Source organism: Aspergillus ruber (assembly GCF_000600275.1).
Source record: "Aspergillus ruber CBS 135680 unplaced genomic scaffold scaffold00015, whole genome shotgun sequence".
NCBI lineage: Eukaryota > Fungi > Ascomycota > Eurotiomycetes > Eurotiales > Aspergillaceae > Aspergillus > Aspergillus ruber.
The window spans coordinates 111,743-137,170 of NW_024467311.1; the positions used below are offsets into that span (position 1 = coordinate 111,743).

Sequence of the window (25,428 nt, forward strand, 5' to 3'; positions counted from 1 at the left end):
CGCAATTGCGTCTGTGGGTAACTTGAGAGCGAAGTGAAGGAGGATCCGCTTTGGCCTCTGGTAGTTATGTAGGCATGCGCTGGCTTGTCCCTTGTAAGACACAACTGTATACAAAGTCACATGTTGGTCACGTGTTGTCAATTGACCAACATTCAACTTCCGTCCAGCGATAGGGATTGGGTGTATACCAAGAACCATTACAGGAACGTTAAGACGCCAGCGCCAGATACATCTTCCGAAAAACACAGCCGGTCTCGGGTATCGAGCTTGAGCCGGTAGATCCTCGTGGGGGAAGTCCCCGGGGATAATAAGTTTGTATGTCACGCAATTCGGAGTGCACCTTGATCATGAACCTACAAAGATATAGCAAAGGGTTCCGAAATTATGCAATTGCAAACATTATGGAAGGATATATATTTTCGACTTTTGCAGTTTGACAATCTCTGGCTACTCCCGGGTGGAAAATGCTCTTTGCTGGTCCTATCATCTGGGAGATATGAGTCCTCCGCCCGTTATCAAAATACCGGAGCCCGCTGCTTGCGTCTCTTACAATGGCTGGAAAGCACACTGAATAAAAGCTGTTCTTCCATAAAAAACTCATTGAGTTACATCAACGATATGGTCCACTTGTGAGGGTAGGGCCGAATCATCTACATATATGGGATAGTGATGCCATTGCTCCTATATATAACGGAAGTCGTTCGATGGGCAAACCCGAGTTTCATAGCGCGTTTACAGCTTCTAATCTAGACCCGTTTGGGACAACGAATAGCGACGTGAGTTGTTATAGAGTCCTACCATTGTTGATATACAGTGACCACAGAGAGATTCATTCCCTCCGTCGACGACAGCTCGTTCATGGATTCTCTCAAGCTTCTATTGTGAACTTGGAGCCTTTGATTGAAGTTGATATGAAATTCCTTAATAATAAACTACTTACATTTGCACAGACGAGGGAGACCTTTGACCCGAAACTGTTGCTCTCGCTCTATGTTTTTGATATTCTGGGCTCCGTTGCATTTGGCAGACATTTGGTGCTCAAGAGAGAGGCTATGAGGAAGTATTGCCTGCAATTAATGATCATTTACTCTTGGCTGATATCAAGGGGGAGCTACCTTTACAAGGCGTCATCAAGACGATCAGCAGGTGGTCACCAATTCTCTGGATGAGACAATTGATGAAGAACCGCGATGCTCTTAAGAAAGTCTGTGCGGAATGTATCAAGTACAAGATAAATAGTCCATCTGAGAGACAAGATTTTTTAAAGAGTCTTGTCAAAACTATAGACCCTATACCGGGTCCACGTTGACAGAGCAGGAGATCAACTCTGAAGCCTTCGTAGTTCTGTGAGTGCAATTGTCTTTGTATATCACAGATTTACTAATTGATCAAGCGCTTCCGGATTGCACTCGACTTCAGGGACTCTGACTCTCCTCTTCTGGCATCTTGTCCATAATCCGGATATCCTAGCCGCCGTGGTAGACGAGATTGAGTCTACTCTGCCTCCCCTTTCCGATGATCAAATAGCCTATCCTATACAAGGTCTTGAATCGTCGTTGATTTATTTAATGGCCTGCGTTCGAGAGAACTTTCGGATAAGCCCAGTGCTCACCATGCCCCTGTGGCGTCGTGTTGGCCGTCCTGATGGTCTTGAAGTAAAAGACTACTACGCCCCAGATGGGATCGGTTTCTCATCCTAGTACCCAAAATAACCATCTAGCAACCACAGACAAACATTTACATATCAAACCACATTCTACACTATAACCCCGCCATCTGGGGCAACATTCACAGCAAATCTAACCATTCCGCTGGCTCGACGAGAAACAAAGCAAAGAACTATCCCGCTATCTAATTCCCTTCAGTATCGGCCATCGCATGTGTATCGGCCGCAACTTCCCTATGACAAATATCCTCAAGACCGTCACGAAGACTTTGCTTCGGGAATTTGACACCAAACCGGTGAAAAAAGCGGCAAACGGTAAGGGTGCGTAGTCCTGGGATCGGGGAGATGGACGGGGAGTTTCTGTGTATGGTTTCACTACGAGAGGAATAATTTATTTTTTCGTTGCGGTTCTTTGTTTCTACCCATGATACAGGTGTTGGTGCCCCGTTTGATAGTGCAATTGGTCCATTGATTTAGAGATAACCAAAACGATTCAGCCGTACCTGATCCGCGAGAACCCGCGTCTCGGTGCATTTCCCGTGGTATATCACATGGATTTAATATGATAATTATACATCCGTACTTTGTTCATCCCTGTAAACACAAGAAATGACGATATGATCCATCACATGGTATACCAACAGACTTGATACATACAATCAATCATCGTTACTAGTCGTTTCTGTTGATTATATGGATTTTGGGGTAGTAAAAAGTGATTATCAATGGATCAATAATTTTCATGGGTATGGATCCCTGAGTGCTCCGGAAAACACAGCCTGCAATATGCATCTCGTACATATTCCTCACAATCGACCCGATGTTTGCGGTTATCGATTATCGTTCGATATATCCATCTGACATACGGGTGGGAGAAGAGGCACAGCCGGAAAGGAAGCGGACGGGAAGTCCGTGGGATTTATTTCCCTTGCTTTTTCTACTCTCATATGTGCTTTTGCTTTTGCTTTTGCTTGTGCCTGTCAGCTGTCACGCCGCTTATAACCTTGTCCTGCGGAAGGATACGAGCTAAGAATGTCAGGGATCCCTCGGCTAGAATTAGGTACGAAACCATCTTGGCACTTAAACACGGGAAATACATCCCAACAAATAACCCTAGCCTTATTTACCTTGCCCTAGCAAGCAAGTTGCAAAGCCAAAAATAACAGTTTAGCCAGCATCCTCATCATTATTCTTATCCTCGTCAACATATTCCTCATTCTCATCCTCATCCCCGTCCTCACCATCGTCCTCACCCTCATCTTCATCCTCGCTATCAACATCTTCGTCAATTTCAATCTCACCCTGACTACTTGGATGGTACGTATATCCGTCACTCGAAACATCGACATCAATAAACTTCTGCGTATAGAACGGATGGTCACTCCAGAGCTGCCAACCCTGACATATATATCCCATGACTGTATGCGTGATATCCTGTCCCTGACGGCGCTCAAAGAGTCACTCGCCAAGGAAGGCGAGAGTATTTCTGGTTGTGATTTGGGGATCGTCCTCGTAGTCGTTATCCTTGTCTTTCTCTTCTCAAAAATTTCATTTTTTTTCCGTGCTCCAAAGCGTAAACACCCGTTTATGTGATGATATTCCGGGAAGTCAAAGTAAAGCCGTCCGCCGAGGATTTCGAGCTCAAATGGCAGCCATAGCGGCGGTTCCCAATCCTCTGGGTGAGTGGAAATGGAGCAAAGGTCGAGGCGATTGAAGTGTAGCATTTTTCTGGTCACGGGAGCGTGGCGTATATGAGGAGGTAGACGAGTGGTATTTAGATTGTTCGGAGGAGGGGAATCAGGAGTTTGACTTCCTCTGGTATGACGACTAGTGCTGTACCGATACTGCGCTCCAGAGAATTTAATTTACCGGTCGCTGGGATATTAGTTTGTCTCATTTGATAGATAGATCAAAGAGTGATTACGGTAAAGTCATCAAGTATTCCTGCGTTGGTAGTTTTCACTGTCCTCATGAACTCATGCGAGATATACAGGATGACAGAGTAGCGAAGAGGTCTGGATTCTGTACTTCTCCCAAATGAGTCATATCCAACGCCGTAGTCGCTCTCGTGTGTCTGCTACTCCCATTCAGCAAGCAAGTAATAGCAAATTCATGTATAGCCTGATGCAAGCCTGGAAATTTGAATGTCGAAAGACGACAAGGCCGCTGCACTTCTCTCTCCTCTTCGATCTCGAAAGCAACCTCCCGCTCTTGCTCGACTCCCTCGAGAGCCGAGCTTCGGGTTGGGCTGGTGGGATGTTGCGATTGGTCTTGCCGGTGTTAAAGATTTCTCTTAAAACTATGCAGCTCGCTCATTTATGGGCCCGCAAGTCTGTAGGATCTTCGCGATATTCTGCTGTATAGGAAGGTCTTCGTCTCGAGCATAGGGTTCCATCGTCTTGGTCGCGCAAAAAAGCCGCGTTAGCAGTTCTCTTTCGACATCTTCAACCTTGTTATCCTGCTCTCTAGAGAGTTCTGGAGGCAGGACAACATGATTGAAGGTCAGTTCCAAGGTACGGTCAATTGTCATGACGGGGCCCTGTCAGATTGTGAGAAATATGTTAGAACGATGAAAATATGGATATTTTTGAATGGATGGGTAATATTATATGGGTTGACATAAAGAACAAATTCAAACATCCATATGTTTGAGGATGCTTGGGCGGTTTGTATTCGTTTCTTTCACCACTTTGAGGCCCTATGACATTTTGATAATGGACAGGCACAAGCTCGCTGCCGTTAATGCAATATGGCATTTTGAATAGTAGGTAGGATGGGCTGGTAAAAATTCTGAAAAAATTTGGATTTTGGCCTAACCGGCTGCTATACTTTGAGATTCTGAGGAGTCGTATTATTTTCTGAATAATGTGCTAATAAAATAAAATTCCTTCAAGCCAGGAATCATTGTTTCTTTGTCAAAATGCAATTATACGCCATATCAAACTGCCTAAGATTAGCAACACCATCTCGAAGAAGACGAAAAGACGGAGAAACCTACCTGCTCATTTGTCTGGCAAACCAGCACTCTCCGTCCACTGCCAGATTCTTTTGAAATATCAAACACTGTCTGATCATCCTTCGATCCCTGGTTATTTTTAGACTCATCAATAGCAAACCCCAAACTCCGACTTTTCTCAACAAGCGTCTTCCGCAACAACGCGCTCTTCTCGCCGATTCCACCCGCGAAAACCAATCCATCAACTTGACCATCAAGCTTAACAAAGTAATTTCCGATGAAGCCGAGCATGCGGTCTACGATGATGTCGAACGCGAGTTTGTGCTCGTGGGAGGGTGGGTTCTCGACTGCGATTTTGGAGAAGTCGGTTGTGCCTGTGAGGGCTTTCCAGCCGGATTGCTTGTTGAGTATGTCTTCAGCCTGTTGAGGTTTGGTTAGTTGTGATACTTCTTCAGAATTCGTGGGTGATCACGTACCATGCTAATATGCATCTCCTTGGTACTGGCAGGGCTTAGTTTTCCTGCTTCATTAGTGTAGTGGAACACGAGTCTGAAGCCAAGATTAGATGGTTGCTACGTGCTGAATTGATACAAAAAACTCACGATGGGTCAATCGATCCACTTCGCGTCGCACCTGGTAATCCAGCTAACGGGGTGAGACCCATTCTAACTTTCTGTTAGCAATGATCGCGCTTTTAATATACGTCATAGCTTCAGCTTACGATGTATCAACCGATTTCCCATCCTTGATGGCGCAAATAGAAGCACCGCTTCCGATATGCATCACAATCAGGTTAGTCTTCTCCTGCGGTTTGTTGAGGAATTCAGAAACAGAGCGGAGAATAAACGAGTAACTAATTCCGTGAAATCCATATTTCCGCAGTCCATGCGACCTGGCTACTTGCTGGTTGATTGGATATGTCTTCACGTGCTCGGGGAGCGATTGATGGAATGCGCTATCGAAGTAGGTGATATTTTTGAGGTTGGGAAAGTCATCTCGACATGCCCGGACTATTTCGAGGGCAGAGAAATTGTGTCTGGATTGTCAGAAAGCAACTCCTTGCTAGCTTCAATGCCGCACTTACAATGGTGCCAGGTCCTCAATTCCCTTCAACGTGTGGTAGGTCTCGTCATTAATCTCCACGGCTTCGGGATAATCCCCTCCATGTACAATCCGATGGCAGATATACGACAGGTCGTCACTGCTAGCGACTTCTGAAAGTTCCGGATCTGAGAAGCATCGTTTAAGCAGGGTCTTGAACGCATCCTGCGGCGTGCTCAGCTTGTCCTTCAGCTCTTCCTTGTGTGTTTGGTCGCCTTTGGTATATTTGAGTATCGGCGGGGGCGCTGTAATCCCGGAAATTTGCGCATTGGCGAGTTCTCGTGGTGGGAGTTCGAATGTATAGAAGGTGAGTTTGATAGAGGATGAACCGGCGTTGACGGAGAGGATTGATTTCGGCATTTTGAATTGAGATTGAATTATCGTGCTCGCACAGCAAAGTGAAAAGAGTAGTATTGATCTAGATTCAAGAGAAGAGCGCAAGAACATCCCGAGATCCGATATTTACTAATGAGTGGACTTAACCGCAGATTGACCTGTTTTATATGTATGACATCATAATCTTCATTCATTGTGACGTTAGCGGACATTAGAAACGCCCAGAGTATTTCAACAGAATCACTTCGCTAATAGTATCCGATGTCTGCTATATCTGCAATTGATCGTCCGTTTCGTTTATTTCTTTGTCTTTCTATTAATTGATCAACTATCACAATGCCGGGCGAAAACATCGACAGACCTAACCCGCAGCCACTGCCATCGCATATCCCGGATTCAATTAATGAGCTTCAAGTCAAACTCCAGAATACATGTCTAGATCAGTCGGCATGTGATTCTTTGTATAAATTCCGGAGAGCAGCGGCCTATATCGCTGCAGGTGCGCAACCTTCTAGATATTGAGTTGAACTGCATAACTAACCATGATTAGCGATGATCTTTCTCCAGGATAACACACTCTTGAAGCGGGATATAAAACATGAAGACATCAAGCCTAGACTATTGGGTAAGCAATTGACTTTTAACAGGATAGGCCTGTTGCTAACTTGTCTTAGGTCACTGGGGAACATGTCCCGGGCTGATCCTCGTCTATTCTCACCTAAACTATCTGATTAAGCAACTTGACCTTGATATGCTCTACGTTGTTGGACCCGGACATGGTGCACCGGGTATCTTGTCTTGTCTCTGGTTAGAAGGTTCCCTGGGACGATTCTATCCACACTACGCGAGAGATAAGGATGGCTTGCATAACCTTATCTCAACCTTTAGCACGACTGCTGGGTTACCAAGGTGGGTCTCATCAAATCGCGCTTTGGGGGGCAGACTAAACTGAACTGAATTTTGTAGTCATATCAACGCGGAGACTCCCGGAGCCATCCATGAAGGAGGTGAACTGGGATACGCCTTGTCTGTCTCCTTTGGTGCAGTCATGGATAACCCCAACCTCATCGTCACCTGTGTAGTCGGTGATGGCGAGGCAGAGACTGGACCAACTGCCACGTTAGCCCCCCTCCACAATGGTATGATTGGACGCCACTGACTAGTGCAGCTCATGGCACGGAATCAAGTACATCGACCCTGCAGAATCAGGAGCTGTGCTGCCCATCCTGCATCTGAACGGCTTCAAAATCAGCGAGCGAACCATCTTCGGCTGCATGGATGACAAGGAAATAACCGCCCTCTTCACCGGATACGGATATCAGGTACGCATTGTCGAGAATCTGGAGGACATCGATACAGATCTTCACTGCTCTATGCGCTGGGCGGTTGAAGAAATTCGCAAGATCCAGAATGCTGCGCGCTCGGGGCAGCCAATTATGAAACCCAGATGGCCGATTATCATCTTGCGGACACCAAAGGGCTGGTCGGGACCTAAGGAGCTGCATGGGAAGTTTATCGAGGGATCGTTCCATTCGCACCAAGTTCCTCTTCCCAACGTCCGTAAGGATAAGGAGGAGCTCAATGCTCTGCAAGTCTGGCTTCAAAACTACAAGCCTGAGGAACTCTTTACGGGGAACGGCGATGTGATTGACGAGATCAAATCCGTCATCCCAACTAGTGACTCGAAGAAGCTCGGGCAGCGCTTCGAAGCTTACAAGGGCTATGTGACTCCAAACCTCCCGGACTGGACACAATTCGGTGTACAGAAGGGCACACAGGAAAGTGCCATGAAGACCATTGGAAAGTTGATCGACAAGGTCTTCGTGCAGAACCCTCACAGTGTCCGGCTCTTCTCACCAGACGAACTGGAAAGCAACAAGTTGGATGCTGCCTTGGCACACTCGGGCCGGAATTTTCAATGGGACGAGTTTTCGAATGCCAAGGGTGGTCGTGTTATTGAAGTTCTTAGTGAGCATATGTGCCAGGGTTTCATGCAGGGGTACACTTTGACTGGACGCATTGGTATCTTCCCTTCGTATGAGAGCTTCCTTGGTATTGTTCATACGATGATGGTGCAATATGCCAAGTTTATGAAGATGGTATGATCCCCTTTCCCTGTATCCTTGGAGGGTAGAACGTAACTAACAAGCAACAGGCCCAAGAGACAAAATGGCACCAAGGCGTGGCTAGCATCAACTATATTGAAACCAGTACCTGGACTCGGCAGGAACACAATGGATTCTCCCACCAGAACCCTTCTTTCATTGGCGCTGTGCTCAAACTGAAGCCCATTGCTGCTCGTGTCTATCTGCCACCCGACGCCAACACCTTCCTGTCGACACTTCACCATTGTCTGAAATCCAAGAACTACATTAACCTCATGGTTGGTGCGAAGCAACCAACTCCCGTGTACTTGACACCCGAAGAGGCAGAGAACCACTGTCGTGCCGGTGCATCGATCTGGAAATTCTGCAGCACGGACAGCGGTCTCCGACCAGACGTTGTTCTTGTGGGAATTGGTGTCGAAGTGATGTTCGAGGTAATCTACGCAGCAGCCATCCTCCGCAAAAGAATTCCCGAGCTGCGCGTCCGGGTAATCAACGTGACAGATTTGATGATTCTGGACAACGAAGGCGCTCACCCTCACGCTCTTTCCAACGAGGCATTTGATAACATGTTCACTGAAGACAAGAACATCCACTTCAACTACCACGGTTATCCATCAGAACTGGAGGGACTTCTCTTCGGACGACCGCACATTGACCGGGCAACTATCGACGGCTACATGGAGGAAGGAAGCACCACGACACCGTTCGACATGATGCTTGCGAATCACACGTCTAGATTCCATGTGGCAAAGGCTGCCCTTCGCGGCGCTGCGAAGTGGAATGAGCATGCTCAACTTATGCATCATGAATTGGCTACCCAGTTGGATCAGGAGATCACTGATACCAAGAAGTATATTCTTGCAAACCGGCAAGGTACGTCGTTTCCATCCCGTTTTGTTGGATATAAGGCTGACAAGTACGTGCAGATCCTGAGGAAATGTATGACATGCCGTCTTTCGATTAGACAGGAGCTGTCTCGACATGTAGTTTTAGCAATACATTCTATAATAATGAAAATTCTTTGAATCCTGTCCTTCTGTCATAGCAATTCCCCATTTGTAACATCATCGATACCATCGTTCATCTTGTAGCTGCACGTGCCCGTTTCGACTGTCACCTTATCAGCCCGTGCCATTATGTCTTGAGTCTGAACCATCAAGTCCCAAAAGGGCAAATCTTCCAGACGCCATCAAGCACCGCTAGATAGATAACATTGAATATACAGCCTGGGACCATCCCTCGAAGCCAATGCAGTCCACAAACGCCCCATCGAAGACCCCGAAGTACAATGGTAATACCGGAGTATACCTCCACTACACATAATTTGAGAAAGCATTCATAATCCTATCTTTATTTATATAGATGCCGTAGCAAGCGGACTAAACTGGCCCCTACGACTCCTACCACGGCCCGAACGGCCCGCAAATCTGAAAGAACGGCAGTACAAAAGACCAACCAGATGAAAACGCAACCCTAACTCTCTTACGCAACATACTCTGAGCTGAGGCACCGTGATTTTCGATGCGATATTCGTAACCTTCTATCCTTGGCACCATATAAGGACTCTGGAGCCATCCCGGAAGAGCCGGACATTCCCCGTCCCTTGTTCGGTGTTATTATGAGATATTCACGCCTATGGCTTTTGTAGTAATATTCGAAGTTTTCATACCTGGACCAACATCAATATGGATCTCTGTCTGTGCAGTACTTAACCTAGTTTCGCAGAGCCCTTCCCAAATCGCCCCAGAACCTTTGTTTCATCGCCTTTTTCCTGTAACCTTCTGTGGGCCATTCTAGATCCCCAAAGCCATAAAAGTAGACCAGACTATCTATTACTTCTTTGACATAGGACCGGCCTAGACCCCTGGATCGTATATTGCAAATGCTTTTGCCAAAGAGATTTTTGGGAATTTTGTAATTACCATTTGGCACTTTACCCTTTGGTGTATTTGGCGCTGTGTTTCTTTATCTGAGTCTGCCAGATTTATCAGAGATGGTGATGTAGAGGTTTATTTGAGGCTAGGAAAGCCATTGGGTAATTGGAGAATGCCCGTTAGGCAATTTGCTACATAACCCCAACTTCTTTCTGCTGATAGTGCTAGACCTTGAATATGAAGCAGTAGAGCGCTGTCGTAGTGCTCGAGTCAGATGTCATACTATGTAGAATCGTGAGCCAGTCCGTGCAAATTCGTTAACACAAGTACTTCCTAAGGCGTTTCATATTAACAGACTACACCAAACACAAGAAGCTAGATCAACAAAGTCCCTCAAGTTTTAACAACTCAAGGCAAGAAAATCATGCTGATATCATCCGTCTTCGAGTTCATTAGCTTCGGCGGAGGATCCACACCCTGCGTCTTCAACCAACAATGCTGGTTTGTATAGTCTAGAGCATTGCACTGGGGCTCTTTGACACAGCTACCAAAACACGATTGATAAGAAGGAGAGCTTAAGTCCCGAAGAGTTGCGGTTGCAACATCTGAATCGCTGTTAGCGGCTGAAAAGAGACTATGTGTGAATATGTCCATAGGGATAACTCACGAACACAACAAAACTGCTTGTACTTTCTACCATTGCATTGGAAGATCTGTGTATGAGAAGAGGGGCCTTGAGAGTGCTTGGTCAGCGTCATTCTTGATTTTCAAGAGGGAGTTGAAATCATACACTGGGGATTGCACTCAACATCCGGCCCCGTGTCACAACAACAGCAACCACATTTATATCTTTTGGTTACTTTCCGAGCTGGACCCTGACACATTTTAGTAGACCCAGGCTGTCCAGAAAGCGCTAGTCCCTGAGCTTGCGCAATGGGAATCTCATTGAGGAAAGAGGTGACAAGGACAAAAATGCTGAGGGGCTCAAATAGTTTAACCATCTTGAAAAGAGAATGAATATAGCTAATACTAATGGTTTTGAAAAGAAACAGGATAAACAGGAGAGAAGAGAAACTGTCGTTTTATTGCCTCATGGTGTGGTGGAGACGCTGAGGGGTCCAGTTGGAATGAGGCAAGCGTGCGAAGTTTGTTGACCGACTCCATCAGCTGAACGCTGCATTTTCAGCTGAGGGGCTGCTTCGTAGAATAGCTAACGACCAGCTTGTAGATCTATGTTCCAACAGCACCATGCATGCATATGAGCTAGCGAAGGATGACATTCGTCCCGGGATACGCGAAGCTAATCCATTTCAACACATAGGATACGCAGCATACGGTATGAGTGATCGACTTCATCTAGTAGACTTCGTACTCGAGGATCGATCGGTTTGAATTCCCGTCAATTGAGCAAAGTTGTGTGGTAATCTCTACGGAGTACTCCGTACTGTATACTAAGATATCATAAAGTCTTGTCATCTGATACAGAAACGATCACAAATTTACATGTGAGAACTATCGGCTATTGATAATCATCTTCTGTTCTCGCTTTCAAAAAAAAATAAAAATAAAATAAAAACAACAGCAACTGCAATAAAGCGATATGTAAATCAACGTGAAATAAACATGAAATGACGAGGGGTTCCAAGCTCGAATGGCTTGGAATAGCGAGAATTACTCCCAGCCCGACAGCACTAGATAGAAAATAACACTGCGACTTTCAACCTTACTTCCACAGCGGGACGAATGCGGCAGTGCATCCTGTATTCGGATCGATGGAGGAGATTGGCCCTGGTTTGAAGACGCAACCGTGGCCAGTGACCCAGTTTGCGGCGTCATAATTGGCCTCTTCAGTCACAAAAACCTCCATGCACTCATCATGGTTCTTGATATTGGCTTGAAAGTCGCCAAGCGTGCTAGTATTGCAGAGGCCGCATCTGACCCTGAACGGCATGCCGCCACGGGTAACGACAGCGTTATCATTGGTGCACTGATCCGGGTTATCGGGCTGCTGTTGTGCTGGCTTGAAGCATCCGTCGCCACAGCCTTCGCAGGCACCGGAACAACCAACAGTGTGGGCACTGGCAAAGGTGGGCGCGTTGAGAGCCGGCGGTCCGTCGTTGATGCTCTGGTAGCAGATACCCCTTTTCTCATCGAAGTCGACACTGCTGCAAGAAGGGGAGGCCGAGCACAATTCCATGCATTCTTCCAGGGACGAAAGGATGTCCTTGGAGAGGACCTGTGTTCCATGGCGCTTCCGGCAGTCCATACGGAACGTCTGTGTGCATTGTGAGCCAACACTCACAGCACACCCGGGGATGGGACATGACTTACCTGACCATGCTAGCTAACGTAAATCTGACCGTTTGCTGCAGGGCGGCTTGTAGAGCAAAGGCGGGATGTCAAGCTCGGTGTTTGCGTCACAGGAGGGTCGGTGACAAAGGCATAGAGCTGGACACTATGCGCTGTCTGCGAAAACACGCCAAAGTCGTAGAGGACGCATTGGTCAGTCGAGGGATCGAAGGTAGCACTGTCAATCTTTAGCTGAGATACATTTGTAAATAAGGTCTATTACTCACGCCTGGCAGTTTGGTACACCGGAGCATTGATGAAGACAGTCCTCATGAGTGTAAACCTGAGGAAGGCCAACTGAGAGTGCCTGGGCATTGGCAGCTGTGCAACATTGTAAATAGTACCATGTGCCATCATATGATTCCCATACAGATCCGTCACCTGTCAAGCATTAGCGTATCTCGAGCAAAATCAATCCACGAGATCACAGAGTACATACTGTTAGGACACGAGATCTGCGTTGTCGGTTGAGGCGAGAGATTCTGTTGGTTTCTCGGAACAGCACAGTTACCAGCTGCGCCACCACCTGGACTTTCTGGTGCGCCACTTCCTGGAGCTGGCGGGAGATTGCCAGGGCTAATAGGAGCCCCGGGTGCACCACTGCCTGGTGGGGGGTTGGCAGGATTAATAGGAGTACCTCCAGGTGCACCGCTGCCTGGCGGAGGGTTAGCAGGGTTTATAGGGGAACCTCCGCCTCCCCCGGTAGAGGCCAAGTGCATGGATAACAACAACAGCGTTGTCGAAATTGATGGCACTAAGTATAACATCCGGTGCGAGTTTCAAATCCGTGACAAGCCCATCGTCGGTAGCGGACCTGCGGCTACGTTCACGGATTGCTTGAAGATGTGCAACAATAACAACGATTGCAAGTCTGCTGACTTCTGGGATCCGACTGGAAGTAAGACTTGCTACCTGTTTGATTCTCCGAATGAACCTGCCTATACCTCTGACACCAACTGGGCTGCGTATGTAGCGTAGGTGGCTTCAATGAGCTTCATAAGTGCGCGATATGGAGGAAGTGGTTCGAGTTGTTTTTTGCCCTGGCAGGAGAGTTGAGCTGAGCGATGTTGATTTCTTTTCTCTGAGACGGCCGTGCATCTGTTTTTGTTGATATCGAGAAACATGACTCCGAATAAACTATGTGTTAAGTATTACATGCACCAAATGAGTAGACATTGTAAAATCGCGAACTAAATCTTCTAAGTAGCCAAGTGAAATCTCTCGTGAGCTGGTGCTCTTGGGTGTCTTATGTCCTGGCCTTGTCGTTCAGCCTCGTGGCTTTAATATCAACATGGGGTAAAGGCATGGTCCAGTTGGCTACGCACTTCTTCGGCTCTTGTGTCTTATTTGGCATCTGACTTTGCTGCCATCGCTGACACACAACGTCGGTCCACTAGGGGAGATCGTCTGCGTCGAGGACATCTCTCAAGAGCTATATGCTTGCACAAATCACCGCTGATACAATTCCAAGATGACAGGCTTCGATGAATCCTGCTAAGGCACCGAGACCCAAAAAGGATAGCTAAAATGACAAAAGAACTTCCTAGGAAGAGGCGAATCAAGCAACGGGGGAATGCACTGGACTAAATAACTCATAAATGTGAGCCTGATACCGAATGCATCGACATCCACAGAAGGTTGTCACATCACATGCAGCCTCGTATAAGTGATATATGCCGGGACGGCGAAATCCCCAAGCTGCACGTCCGGCAGTGTCATCACACCAGAACCAACGCCAATACATAGCACGGCACACATGGCAATCCCAATACATGTACTCCGTACATAAAGCATCTCATATCAGCCTTACTCAAAAACAAGGCCAGTTTCACGTGGTTGTGAAACGCCCACTCCTGCCGATCCTGCGAAGAACACAATTTTGGGGCATCAGTCCCTACTGACTCTAACCATAAGTACCAGCAAAGCTGCTGCTCATTGAGATGCCCATTGAGAATGTTTATTGAAGAATGCTTATTGGAAAATAATGAGTGAGATTTGGTTGAATGAATTCCGAATCCTTTGAGTCGGTACTTCGTATTTCTATGTTGATCAGGCATCAGGGTATCGGATAGTCCGGATAAGACACCACAGCCAAGACGGCTTGGAGACTTCAGATTCCATGATGGATGAATAGACACTCCGATAGTGATCTATCAATTTCCCATCCACGGTAGATAAAAAAGAAAAGAAAAGAAAAAAAGCCATGCTCAGAGAGTATCATTGTAGAGATACCCGAACGTCAAAGACGGCAATGCTTGAAAGAAGACTGAGAGAACGCCTGACGCTAAGCCTGTTTGGGCGGAGTTTGCGAGAGGCCGAAACAGCGGGTGTAGATGCCGAAACGAGCCAATCAGAGCATCGTATTTGGTGCAATTTTTGAGGCTTGGATTTGTTTATAAGAATGCGTTTCTCGTTTTTGGACCCCAAATCACGGTTTCCTTTGTTTTGTTGATGGCTAAGCCCTGCTGGATGACTTGTAACTGGTTTTAGCGGCTTCCTTGTGGAGATTTATGTCTCGAGTGTTATAATAGCCGTTCAGCTCCCTCGCCATACTTTTTTCTACTCTTTTGCACACTACAAGGACTACACCAAATAGCAAAAATGTCCGACCAAGCCCTAACGCCGCAGCAGCAAATAGTGCAGCAGCTCCGGATTGGATGCCACGGCTATGTCGACGGATTCAACACGTCTTATGGTTACATGCCGTCCCTGGCGGCGGGTATCGTGTTCCTGGTACTCTTTGGTCTTTCGATGATTGTGCATACCGTGCAGTGCGTATGGAAGAGGACCTGGTGGACGATGGTGTTCACCGTGGGGTGCATGAGTATGTTTACCCTTTCCTCTAGTCTAGAGTCATGCTAATGAGCACAGCGGAGGTCATCGGCTGGGCCGGCCGTACATGGTCAAACCAATGCCCCTACAACTCCGACGCATTCCTAATGCAAATCTCAACCCTGATTATCGGTTAGCACGTCCCATCCCGAACATAGCGACACAAAAATCACAAAACTAACAAAACCTAGCGCCCACCTTCTTCACAGCCGGCATATACGTCCTCCTCGGCTCCTTCATCAAGCTCCTCGGCCGCGAGTCTTCCGTCCTCCCCCCCAGCCTGTACCTCTGGATCTTTTGCACCTGCGACGTCATCTCGCTCGTCGTACAAGCCATCGGCGGCGGCATGGCCTCCGCCGAAGCAGACAAGATCAACGGCAACACAGACCCGGGAACCTACACGATGGTCGCGGGAATCGTGTTTCAGCTCTTCTCGATAACGGTGTTTGTGGTCTGCGCTGCGGATTTTGTGCGAAGGACGATTAGTAAGGGGCTTTTGCATAGGGTTAGGGGATCGATTGTGCCGCTTTTTGCAGCGATGATTTTTAGTGTGTTGTGTGTTTATGTGAGGAGTATTTATCGGACGATTGAGCTGGCGCAGGGGTGGGATGGGTATTTAATTACGACGCAGAGGTATTTTATCGCATTGGATGGGGCGATGATGGTCGCTGCGGTTGCGGTGTTTAATGTTTTTCATCCCGGGTGGTTGTTGCCTAAGGTTGCGGGTGGGAGTGATTCGCAGCGGAAGATGCATTCTGAGGATGGGGGTGAGGAGATTGAGATGCGGTGATTTCTTTTGTTATTTATGACTGTCATATTGTTTCTTGTCTTATACCAGTGGTCATTTCAGCAGTACATGTATAGAATAATAGAAGGATGTCGATTCAATTCATTCAGTCTGTAAATTTTCTGTCGGCAGTGATAGTACATCAACACCCTAGGCATCATGCGAATGGCACCTATGGACGTCAAACTAATAAAACAGCATGCAAGAAATAAGTGACACCAACTCAGCTTCAGAATTGATGAAAAGGCCCCCGGAAGTTTTTTGTGGGTAAGGGAAAAAGGAAGAAAGGTTTCATATGAATACCAGCCTATACGCCATCAACAGCTTCAATCCACCCAAACGTCAACCCCACAGCCAAAGTCGCAACGGCCCAGATGGCTCCCCAAGCAGTCGCGCCCTCAACATTGGCGCCCTTAATCGTCCCCACAAGCTGAACAATCGTGCTCGCAACAATAAGAGTCGCTGAAGTGAACGTCCGCTGAATAAGCACTCGCGCCTTGGCGGGCAATGCTCCCCACGTCTTGCGATACAACGCACAAGCAAGGTACTCTCCCTGTTGCCACGATTTCTCGGAACCAGAGTCAGAGGTACTCGGTACACCGGCTGAGCTCACAAAAAGGAAGTCCTTTGCTGCCCAGCCAGCGGGGAGGAGGCTGAAGAACAGCACTGGAAGACCGGCGGGACCGGCATGTGTCAAGCTAATGTCCGGGATGTTTTCGAAGTGCACCACGAGTTGCGCCGGGAGCCAGGTCGCATAGCTGACGTACAGCGCAACGGTGAAAATAGAAGTCGCGGCAATTGTAGTGTAGATAGCCGTAGGACGGTCTTGGAGAATGTTCCGGTTGGACACTGCGCTGGACGGCGCGTGTGCGAGATCGTGAACAGAGGCTGAACGGCGAAAGAAGACAAACGGGATGGTGTTCGAGAATAGAGTAATAGCATAAGCAACTAGAATGGTCGTAGGACGAATTTTATAGAAGGAGGAAAGGAGGGTGTAAGTGGGGAGGTGGGTGAGGAAAATGAAAGACAGCACGTCGCGTCCTGTATTTACCAATCAGTTTCATTCTATCATAGGAACCAACGTGTTTATTTCAATCTGAAAAGGTAGAGGGCATACCATCATATCCAAGTACCCAAGCCAAACCAACCTCGACAGCTCTCCACGCCAACAAACCACCAATTTCCCACGGCGAGTCCAGGGGCTTGCTCACAGCTCGGAGTTCGTCCAGGTGAATTCCAGACGTAAGAAGGAAGAGCCCAGAGCTAAGAGCCAAGCTACTCAACACCACCAAAATAAACCGGACCGGCGAAGAAATTCGTGACTTCCCAGTCTGCGACTCCTTCGTAGGCCGCGTGCCCCCTGCCGAGGTAGACTTGGTGTTTTTCTTGTGAGACGGCATGTTGTTTGAGACTAGTATAAACCTCACAGGTCTGTGGCCTTGGTTAAGAAAAAGGAATTAGACATTTAGGAGGGAAGATCGAGTTGGAAAGTGGAAAAGTGGGAGGATAACAAACAGGGTGGAGCTGGCGCTGTTGGGCGGAAAACGTCAGATAGCTGCATGCGGGCGGTGAGCGTGTGATGATGTCACGCAGGTGTATTTAGTTAGTCTCGAAAACATACACATGTTCTATTCAAACCCTAAATATGTTCTAAGAAACAAAAACATTCAATTGGTATAAAAACAGATGTCAATATGTACGTGAATATGTAAAATAAGAAGAAGCAAGGAAAACAAACCAGGTATCTCTATCAGCAAGTACTGTACATCTAGTCGGAATCATCCTCGTCCTTTTCCCGCTCCATAACGGAGAACTCAACTGTGCCATTCCCACGGCCCTTGTGATCCAGCATGGCAATCTTGTACTTGCCCTGGTCCCAGAGGTCTTTTATGGTGAGTTCACGAGTCCGTCCCAGACTCTCGATGTCACCAATACGGTCCAAGGTTCCCTCAAGGTGCTTGTCGAAATTGTCCCAAGAGCAGATTTCACGAATCGCATGCTGCATGGGCACGGAGTCGGCGCGGACCATGGCGCGAGAATCAATGTGGAAGAGGTTATCATGGTCGTAGCTTTGAATGAAGTCGGCTCGTGTCATAATCTCCCGAGCCTCATGCAGTGGGATCTCTGGGAGAATATGGCCGATTTGAGCGTCATATCTCTTTTCCATCTCCTTTTCCTTGTCCACAAGTGCTTTGGCAAGGACCATGGCAGCAGAAGCATGTTTTTGCTCATCCATACTGCGCAGCAAACAGTCAGTCTCTAGCTCTGCTCTGGGCGTGGACATGTAGATCTGGGGCAACTTACACATCGTCATCCATTTCCATTCCAAGAATCCAGCACTTGTTGAGGAACCATGATTTTTCGGCTTCGCAAATGTTGTTGCAGAGTTTCATCATGTCTTCGGCTTTGGCAACTCTGTTCAAGTAAGACAATCGACCGCCCACCTTGTCATAGATGGCCTCGAGGGTTTCATAAGGCATATCCTGGCCAAAGTATTGTCTGCGGTAATTCCTCAAAGCTGCCATCGCCTTATCTTTTGGTAGGTCAGAGACAGGGATGACCTCCATCCGTGCCGCATAACGCTTCAAGCGTTCATACACCCAGTAATCGTCGCTGTTGAACACTATTTGCCATGTCAGAAACCTGCATCCGATCAACAAGGCTAGACGCTTACCTGTCGTAACCAATCCACTGGCCGCCCACTGTTCTGCCCGTTGCTGAATCATTTCAAGGAGATCTTGACCGTCATGGTCATCTCGCACTAGGTGAGTGGAATTCATGACAAGGACAAGTGGCGATTTCCCTGCACGGCGTCTGCTAAGACTGACTTTCTCTAATTTATTCAGGGCGCGTTCGATATCGAGCAAAGGAGTGGTATCGCGTGGTCCCCGGATGCTGAACAAACTGCCAATATAACTGCAAGTTCCAGTCAGTCTCTGATTTTGTTGACAACGAACCTATAAGTCAGGGGAATCGTACTCCTCATGATATTCAAAGTCTAATGCTTTTCCCAGTCTGACCCGGAAGATCTCCAGGTCACCATGAGCCTCAAACATGGCGACACCATCTCCGTTGATCTTGCGCATAGACTCGAGGATCATAGACGTCTTTCCGGTTCCCTTCTCACCGATGATCAGATAATAGTGACCCCCGGCCTGACCGGAGATGATCTTGTCCATTCTTGTTTGCTCATCACGAACAACCCAGTGCTCTTCGTGGTTATATTGATGCTTTCCGTACTCCACACCAGCAACCTCGAGAGCCGGATCACCCGGTTGAAAAGCATTGTCGATCTTTTCCAAGACCAGATGTTTGTAGTATCTATGGTATGAATACCCAGCTGCACTATTATCCGGTCAGTTTCTGCATCTACTATCTAATTTATTTAGCGCATACCCTAAGATTGCAATGGAAGCGGCGGCGGTAGCGGCAGCTTCAAACATCTTCCAGAGGGTTTGTTTGAACCCGAATTCGGGATGTCCGCCCTCCGCACTGAAGTCCCCGATATCCTGTGGAGGACTTGGCTGAGGTGGTTGGGCCTGGGTTTGTAGACGTCTGTAGAGATGGGCAGATAGACTGGTTCTATTTACCCTGAGCGGCCTGGAGAGTCCATAGATGGGTCGTTGAAGGTTGCGAGTCAACATTCTTCATACGTTTATTAAATTTTAATTGTCACAAATGACGGTGTACTGGTTCAATGTCGAATCTCAAGAGACAAGGAAATGTAAAAAAGGAGCGAGAAGTATGAAAGAATCAAGCGGTGACACGTTTTCCCAGCGATCTCACTGCCCAAAACACGTGGAACGAAAGAAAACCCGCGTGGGATGGATAAAAGAATAGTAAGAAAAGTAAAGAACGACAGCGAAAGGTATTAAGAACGGGTCCAGAGACGTCGAAGAGACTGGAGTATTGAGCAGAAGCCCCGTGTTGGCGCCACATATCTCCCCGGAGAAGCAAGCCGTGTGGCTTGCCCACACCGCCTCACCGGTATTCGGACATGGCTCTGGCCCTTCATAGTGTACAAGTATGTGTTTGTATCCATCCCACACTACATGTACTATGGTCACTACTGTATGCAATGCTTCGATTTCGTACTTAATATATCGTCAAGATCGGAGATCTGACACTGTTGACTCCACTACAATCCTGGCGCCTATCTGCCGGCTGCATGGAATCTCTGCGGAAAATATATTTCAACGGCGTCGGTGATCTTCGGCAGCTTGGCTAGAGCCCCGCGATGAACTAGCATAGTTATGCCATTGGGTTCATAAACTGTTCCCACAAATATGATGTGGCTGGCATACGTTGGGTATTGAGGGGTCTGTACCGGTAATGACAGGTTCGGGCCAGCGCTCTTTCTCCGGCCAAGCAATATCATCCACTCTGTAGCCACTAGCTAGCCATTGGTGAAAGGTATCGGTATTTCAACCATAACTATCTGAGAACAGCCAAGTCAATGTGTTTTTCTGTTGAGTGCACGTGCCACATATCATTCCACATCCAATTCAGTATGCTCGGTGCTGTGCCCTAGAAGTAAGACTACACTGTAGATAGCCATGTTGATTTTAGCTGTGTGAAGTTGAGAGAAATTGTAGAGTACCTGTATCGCTCTGCCTTGTAACATACAAGATATCAAGAAGTGTTCAGTGAACTGCATGTCACGTGTCTCCCCCTCTGGCCCGAGCTGTTCCGAGGGACTGCCGCAAATCCGAAATTTTCGCTCCGCCCCGGACGAGACAGAGTTGAGTGTGTGCCAATTATTCTCCAGCTTCCTCTTTTCCTCTTTTCCTCACCTATTCTTACTACGACATACTCTTCTACCTATCACCATCTCTCTATCCATTGCTTGTCTGGGGTACGGGGTTGGGTTCTTTTCTGTTTAAACAATTGCCCTTATATCCTTGTACCATATTTTCTTTTTTCAATTGTTCTTTTTTTCTTCTGATTTCCACGTTCCTTTCCTTTTCCTAGCTTAGACCCGCTGTCGTGAGACAGCTCTCTTTTTGTGAATACAATGGCCCAGACCAATGGCGACTTGGAGCACTCGAAAGGTATGAATTGCTTGGTCCTCGGACTTTCCTTAATCGAACCGGAGCGTATTAGACGGAGGATCAGATAAAGAAGGAAGACGAACTAACGAAAACAGAGGCTCCTTCCGCTCAGCCTGAGCAGGTCACCAATGGAGAGCAACCAGAGGGAGAGCAGGAAGATGGTGGTATGTACCCATTTTCACTCAGCCGTTTTGTGCGGGGATTGACAGAATTGCGCTTCTCCAGGTCTTTTCCAGATCATCGTGAAGCTTCCTCATGACCCTTACAAGATCCAGGTCATGGTCTCGAGTCAAGAGCAGGTTCAGGATGTCCGCCAATCGATCATCGAGCTGCCGGGTACCTTCCAGTACACTTGCTTCCACCTCGAATTCAATGGCAAGCGCATCAACGATTTCGTCGAACTGTCCGAGGTGCCGGATTTGAAGGCGGACTCGGAGATTGTCTTGGTGGAAGATCCGTATACTGAGAAGGAGGCTCGGATGCACATTGTGAGAACGCGGGAATTACTTGGAGCCGCGGGCGATCGCATCGATAACATCCAGGGTGTCAGTGCCGGTCTGTCCTTGCACGACTCCATCTCCGAGGCAGCCGTCGCTGCTGCGGAGAAGGAGCACTCTTTGTCCAACTATGACATCGCGGGCCCCTCGTCTCTGAAGACCATTCTTCCCAGAGAAGAGGCTCCTCTTCCCAAGACTATCAAGTCCATTTCACTATCTACATGGAACCCTCCTCCTTACCACCTCCGTCAAAAGGGCCACTTGCTCTACCTCCAGCTTACCACCAACGAGGGTGAACAGTTCCAGATTACTTCGCATGTCTCTGGTTTCTACGTGAACAAGTGCTCGAACGCCAAGTTTGACCCGTTGCCCAAGACTACCCCCAAGAAGGGTAGCGCCCATTCTCTGATTACCCTGATCTCTCAGTTGTCGCCCTCGTTCGAATCCGCCTTCCAGGAGCTGCAGGAGGCCAACAACAAGAAGGATCTCTTAACCACTTTCCCCTTCCAGAATGCCATTCCTAACAACCCATGGCTTGTTACTTCCCCATCCGCCAATGCGAACGCCCACCAGCCCGACATTACCCGCTCCCAGGAGAACTATCTCATTGCTGGGGTGGACAATGCCGAAACTCTGCGTGACTGGAACGAGGAGTTCCAGACCACCCGGGAGCTTCCCCGCGATACTGTTCAAGATCGCGTCTTCAGAGAGCGTCTGACCTCCAAATTGTTCGCGGACTACAACGAGGCCGCCGCCCGAGGTGCTGTCTTGGTTGCCCGGGGTGAAGTCCCACCATTGAACCCTACTGAGGAGCGGGACGCTCAGATCTTCGTGTACAACAACATCTTCTACTCCTTCGGTGCTGATGGTGTCGGTACCTTCACCTCTGAGGGCGGCGATGAAGCCGCCCGCGTCGCTGTTGGCAAGGACGTTCTGGGTATCAAGGCTGTGAACCAGCTCGACATCAACGGCTTGTTCACCCCGGGGACCGTGGTCGTTGACTACATGGGCAAGCGTATCGTCGGCCAGAGCATTGTTCCTGGTATCTTCAAGCAACGGGAGCCTGGTGAGCACCAGATCGACTACGGTGGTGTGGAAGGCAAAGACGTCGTTGCGACGCACCCCGATTTCAAGCCCGTCTTCGAGAAGCTGTCCAAGTCTCTCCGTATCAAACAGCATGCCGTTTGGGACAAAGAGAACACCCGTCACGACCTCGAAGGCAGTGTCGAGACCAAGGGCCTTCTGGGCACCGATGGCAGGAAGTACGTGCTTGACCTGTACCGTGTGACTCCTCTCGACGTCTCGTGGCAGGAAGAAGAAGGCAACGATGCCTATCCTCATCAAATGTCTGTCTTGAGATTGGAACTCGTTGAATCGTACTGGAGGCACAAGATGAGCCAGTACGTGAAGGCCGAGGTTGAAACCCGTCGCAAGGAGAAGGAGGCTGCCAAGGCTGAGAACTCCGAATCGAAGGAGGAGGGTGAGAAAACTGAAGAGCAGCCGGAGCAAGAGCGTGTTGATATCTCCGGGTTCAACCTCGCCCTTAACCCCGACGTTTTTAGCGGCCAGGTTCCTCAGACCGCCGAAGAGAAGGAGCAGTGGGCCCAGGATGAGAAGGAGGTTCGCGAAACCTGCGACTTCTTGCGTACGAAGGTCATTCCCGAGCTTGTCCAAGACCTCCACGATGGAGATGTTGGCTTCCCCATGGACGGTCAGTCGGTTAGCCAGCTCTTGCACAAGCGCGGCATCAACATCCGCTACCTCGGCAAGGTCGCTCAACTGTCCAAGGATAAGGGACCTCGCCTGAATGCTCTTACCACTCTCGTGGTCCAGGAGATGATCACCCGTGCATTCAAGCACGTTGCAAACCGCTACCTCCGTAACGTTCCCGCACCTTTCACTGGGTCGTGTGCTGCTCATCTGCTGAACTGCCTTCTTGGCGCCGACGTGAACGCCAGCCCCCGCGCCGACATTGACAAGTCGCTGCGGGAGATCTACCCCGAGGGTGACTTCTCGTTCGAGAAGCTTGACCCGGCTACTCTCCAGGCCGAGATCGAGAAGCAGGTAAAGATTCGCTACCGCTTTAACTTGGAGTCTGACTGGTTCAACTCCCTGAGACATCTTCAGCTACTCCGTGACATCTCCAACAGACTTGGTCTCCAATTGGGTGCTCGTGAATTTGCATTCACCAAGTCTCAGTTGCCCGTGGTTCCCCAGGCCGTCAACGGTGCCAACGGTGTCACTGAAGAGGCTAAGAGCAGCAGCAAGAAGAAGAAGAAGGGTGGTGACTCGGTTAACGCCGCAAACCGCCCCGCAGCGGCCAACAAGCCCGCTGTCACGTTTGTGCCTGACGACATCGTCAACATCGTGCCCCTGGTTAAGGATGCTTCTCCCCGAAGCTCGCTTGCCGAGGAAGCCTTGGAGGCTGGACGTATCTCTCTCATGCAAAACCAGAAGCAATTGGGCCAGGAGCTCATTCTGGAGTCCTTGTCTTTGCACGAGCAGATCTACGGTATCCTGCACCCCGAGGTTGCCAAGCTCTACCACCAGCTGTCGATGCTGTACTACCAGACCGACGAGAAGGAGGCCGCTGTTGAGTTGGCCCGTAAGTCGGTCATTGTCACCGAACGCACCCTGGGTGTTGACTCGCACGACACCATCTTGGCCTACCTCAACCTCTCCCTCTTCGAGCATGCCTCTGGCAACACCAAGACAGCTCTCGCCTACATCAGACACGCGATGGACCTGTGGAAGATCATCTACGGAGCAAGTCACCCCGACTCGATTACCACCATGAACAACGCTGCCGTGATGCTCCAGCACCTCAAGCAGTACTCTGACTCTCGCAAGTGGTTTGAGGCCTCCCTTTCGGTCTGCGAGGAGCTCTTCGGCAAGCAGTCCATCAACACCGCCACCATCCTCTTCCAGTTGGCCCAAGCCCTGGCTCTTGACCAGGACTCCAAGGGTGCCGTTGTCAAGATGCGCGAGGCCTACAACATCTTCCTCGGCCAGCTCGGTCCCAACGATCGCAACACCAAGGAGGCCGAGACCTGGTTGGAGCAGCTCACCCAGAATGCCGTCTCTATCGCCAAGCACGCCAAGGACATCCAGGCCCGTCGTCTGCGCCGCATCAACATGGCCTCTCGCGTGTCATCTCTTGGTACCATGGTCCAGCCTCAGGTCGGCCAGTCTGCCTCTCAGACGGCTGGTGTTGGTGGTTCTGGAATGGATGCTCGGAGCATTGATGAGCTGATGAAGTTCATTGAGGGTGGTGATGCCGGTGCTACTCGCAACAAGCAGAAGAAGCGTGCTGCTGCCAATAACCCCAAGCTCCGCGGCTCGAAAAAGTCCTCTGAATAAAGGGTGAAAAATGAAAATAATCTAGCCCAAAAAACACATTGACGGAAAAAATTTACGTTTTGACGACGATTTGATGTTTTGACCTCCAAAAAAAAATGACGATATAAAATCAGATACAGAAAAGAAACGCGACGAAAAAAGAACATAGGTTTTATTTTTCTTTTCACTTCGGTTTTTGTTTTGAAGCAGTATATTTCAGTGTCATGACCCGGACAAGCAGGGCATCTGTATTGTAGACGGACTCTCTACTCATCTTCATGTTTGGCGATTTTTTTTTTATTTTTATTTTATGACTTCTCTCAATGGTGTCCATTGCAGTGCATAGCAGGTTGGGCGATTTTTGGTACTTAGGTATGCTCTATGTACTATATATGACGGTGATTACTAGACATGCATCTACGATCAATCTGTGTTTAACTAAGTATTAGCACTTCGTTATATCCTTGTAGTCTTGTGCTCTGAAGTATATACTTGTAATAGTAATGGTGAAGAGCGCCTTACCGCTTTCACC

The 25,428-nt window shown here is 48.4% G+C and overlaps 10 protein-coding genes across 10 annotated transcripts; 4 read left to right on the plus strand and 6 right to left on the minus strand.

Moving 5' to 3' along the window:
- Positions 1-704: 704 nt before the first annotated feature.
- EURHEDRAFT_523638 (cytochrome P450) lies at positions 705-2,048 on the plus strand (the record flags this gene model as incomplete). Its single annotated transcript, XM_040786899.1, has 4 exons — positions 705-776; positions 951-1,060; positions 1,287-1,346; positions 1,394-2,048. 4 exons carry the CDS (start codon positions 705-707, stop codon positions 1,698-1,700), a joined length of 549 nt encoding a protein of 182 aa, XP_040638277.1. The 3' UTR covers positions 1,701-2,048.
- Positions 2,049-2,537: 489 nt separating this feature from the next.
- EURHEDRAFT_412931 (uncharacterized protein) lies at positions 2,538-3,250 on the minus strand. Its single transcript, XM_040782040.1, has 2 exons — positions 2,842-3,250; positions 2,538-2,726 (listed from the first exon to the last, which is right to left on the minus strand). The coding sequence occupies exons 1-2, from the start codon at positions 3,080-3,082 to the stop codon at positions 2,647-2,649; spliced, it is 321 nt and encodes a 106-aa protein (XP_040638278.1). The 5' UTR covers positions 3,083-3,250; the 3' UTR covers positions 2,538-2,646.
- A 1,226-nt stretch (positions 3,251-4,476) lies between these two features.
- Positions 4,477-6,174, minus strand: EURHEDRAFT_412932 (putative acetate kinase). The gene is made up of 6 exons (XM_040782041.1): positions 5,707-6,174; positions 5,344-5,658; positions 5,225-5,287; positions 5,099-5,171; positions 4,665-5,042; positions 4,477-4,609 (listed from the first exon to the last, which is right to left on the minus strand). Exons 1-6 carry the CDS (start codon positions 6,081-6,083, stop codon positions 4,568-4,570), a joined length of 1,248 nt encoding a protein of 415 aa, XP_040638279.1. The 5' UTR covers positions 6,084-6,174; the 3' UTR covers positions 4,477-4,567.
- A 221-nt stretch (positions 6,175-6,395) lies between these two features.
- On the plus strand, positions 6,396-9,131 carry EURHEDRAFT_457151 (putative phosphoketolase; the record flags this gene model as incomplete). The annotated part of the gene is made up of 7 exons (XM_040784411.1): positions 6,396-6,558; positions 6,610-6,684; positions 6,734-6,968; positions 7,026-7,178; positions 7,228-8,158; positions 8,215-9,040; positions 9,094-9,131. The coding sequence occupies 7 exons, from the start codon at positions 6,396-6,398 to the stop codon at positions 9,129-9,131; spliced, it is 2,421 nt and encodes an 806-aa protein (XP_040638280.1).
- A 1,162-nt stretch (positions 9,132-10,293) lies between these two features.
- On the minus strand, positions 10,294-11,135 carry EURHEDRAFT_412934 (uncharacterized protein). Its single transcript, XM_040782042.1, has 3 exons — positions 10,832-11,135; positions 10,709-10,774; positions 10,294-10,646 (listed from the first exon to the last, which is right to left on the minus strand). Exons 1-3 carry the CDS (start codon positions 11,040-11,042, stop codon positions 10,450-10,452), a joined length of 474 nt encoding a protein of 157 aa, XP_040638281.1. The 5' UTR covers positions 11,043-11,135; the 3' UTR covers positions 10,294-10,449.
- Positions 11,136-11,764: 629 nt separating this feature from the next.
- Positions 11,765-13,109, minus strand: EURHEDRAFT_378053 (PAN domain-containing protein; the record flags this gene model as incomplete). Its single annotated transcript, XM_040779032.1, has 4 exons — positions 11,765-12,316; positions 12,391-12,568; positions 12,618-12,771; positions 12,830-13,109. 4 exons carry the CDS (start codon positions 13,107-13,109, stop codon positions 11,765-11,767), a joined length of 1,164 nt encoding a protein of 387 aa, XP_040638282.1.
- A 1,882-nt stretch (positions 13,110-14,991) lies between these two features.
- Positions 14,992-16,012, plus strand: EURHEDRAFT_457266 (RTA1 domain-containing protein; the record flags this gene model as incomplete). The annotated part of the gene is made up of 3 exons (XM_040784418.1): positions 14,992-15,214; positions 15,262-15,354; positions 15,414-16,012. The coding sequence occupies 3 exons, from the start codon at positions 14,992-14,994 to the stop codon at positions 16,010-16,012; spliced, it is 915 nt and encodes a 304-aa protein (XP_040638283.1).
- A 304-nt stretch (positions 16,013-16,316) lies between these two features.
- On the minus strand, positions 16,317-17,409 carry EURHEDRAFT_457166 (uncharacterized protein; the record flags this gene model as incomplete). The annotated part of the gene is made up of 2 exons (XM_040784412.1): positions 16,317-17,050; positions 17,127-17,409. 2 exons carry the CDS (start codon positions 17,407-17,409, stop codon positions 16,317-16,319), a joined length of 1,017 nt encoding a protein of 338 aa, XP_040638284.1.
- Positions 17,410-17,674: 265 nt separating this feature from the next.
- On the minus strand, positions 17,675-20,113 carry EURHEDRAFT_412938 (ATP-binding protein). The gene is made up of 5 exons (XM_040782043.1): positions 19,406-20,113; positions 18,989-19,354; positions 18,684-18,925; positions 18,314-18,632; positions 17,675-18,246 (listed from the first exon to the last, which is right to left on the minus strand). The coding sequence occupies exons 1-5, from the start codon at positions 19,651-19,653 to the stop codon at positions 17,778-17,780; spliced, it is 1,644 nt and encodes a 547-aa protein (XP_040638285.1). The 5' UTR covers positions 19,654-20,113; the 3' UTR covers positions 17,675-17,777.
- A 650-nt stretch (positions 20,114-20,763) lies between these two features.
- On the plus strand, positions 20,764-25,329 carry EURHEDRAFT_412939 (translation initiation factor 3 subunit CLU1). Its single transcript, XM_040782044.1, has 3 exons — positions 20,764-21,060; positions 21,156-21,224; positions 21,286-25,329. Exons 1-3 carry the CDS (start codon positions 21,024-21,026, stop codon positions 24,915-24,917), a joined length of 3,738 nt encoding a protein of 1,245 aa, XP_040638286.1. The 5' UTR covers positions 20,764-21,023; the 3' UTR covers positions 24,918-25,329.
- Positions 25,330-25,428: the final 99 nt, after the last annotated feature.

What these genes read in the sequence shown, in the direction of transcription:
- EURHEDRAFT_412939 (XM_040782044.1), top strand. Translation starts at nt 21,024, where the DNA reads ATGGCCCAGACCAATGGCGACTTGGAGCACTCGAAAG. An exon ending in CGACTTGGAGCACTCGAAAG is followed by an intron (nt 21,061 to 21,155) that starts GTATGAATTGCT and finishes TAACGAAAACAG; the next exon opens with AGGCTCCTTCCGCTCAGCCT. An exon ending in GGGAGAGCAGGAAGATGGTG is followed by an intron (nt 21,225 to 21,285) that starts GTATGTACCCAT and finishes GCGCTTCTCCAG; the next exon opens with GTCTTTTCCAGATCATCGTG.
- EURHEDRAFT_412931 (XM_040782040.1), bottom strand. Translation starts at nt 3,082, where the DNA reads ATGGGATATATATGTCAGGGTTGGCAGCTCTGGAGTGACCATCCGTTC. An exon ending in TAAGAATAATGATGAGGATG is followed by an intron (nt 2,727 to 2,841) that starts CTGGCTAAACTG and finishes ATGGTTTCGTAC; the next exon opens with CTAATTCTAGCCGAGGGATC.
- EURHEDRAFT_412938 (XM_040782043.1), bottom strand. Translation starts at nt 19,653, where the DNA reads ATGTTGACTCGCAACCTTCAACGACCCATCTATGGACTCTCCAGGCCG. An exon ending in CAGTGGATTGGTTACGACAG is followed by an intron (nt 18,633 to 18,683) that starts GTAAGCGTCTAG and finishes CATGGCAAATAG; the next exon opens with TGTTCAACAGCGACGATTAC. An exon ending in ATGGAAATGGATGACGATGT is followed by an intron (nt 18,247 to 18,313) that starts GTAAGTTGCCCC and finishes TTTGCTGCGCAG; the next exon opens with TATGGATGAGCAAAAACATG.
- EURHEDRAFT_412934 (XM_040782042.1), bottom strand. Translation starts at nt 11,042, where the DNA reads ATGGTTAAACTATTTGAGCCCCTCAGCATTTTTGTCCTTGTCACCTCT. An exon ending in TGTTGAGTGCAATCCCCAGT is followed by an intron (nt 10,775 to 10,831) that starts GTATGATTTCAA and finishes AGCACTCTCAAG; the next exon opens with GCCCCTCTTCTCATACACAG. An exon ending in CAAGCAGTTTTGTTGTGTTC is followed by an intron (nt 10,647 to 10,708) that starts GTGAGTTATCCC and finishes ACAGCGATTCAG; the next exon opens with ATGTTGCAACCGCAACTCTT.
- EURHEDRAFT_412932 (XM_040782041.1), bottom strand. Translation starts at nt 6,083, where the DNA reads ATGCCGAAATCAATCCTCTCCGTCAACGCCGGTTCATCCTCTATCAAA. An exon ending in AGTGGATCGATTGACCCATC is followed by an intron (nt 5,172 to 5,224) that starts GTGAGTTTTTTG and finishes TCTTGGCTTCAG; the next exon opens with ACTCGTGTTCCACTACACTA. An exon ending in TTTGCCAGACAAATGAGCAG is followed by an intron (nt 4,610 to 4,664) that starts GTAGGTTTCTCC and finishes AATCTTAGGCAG; the next exon opens with TTTGATATGGCGTATAATTG.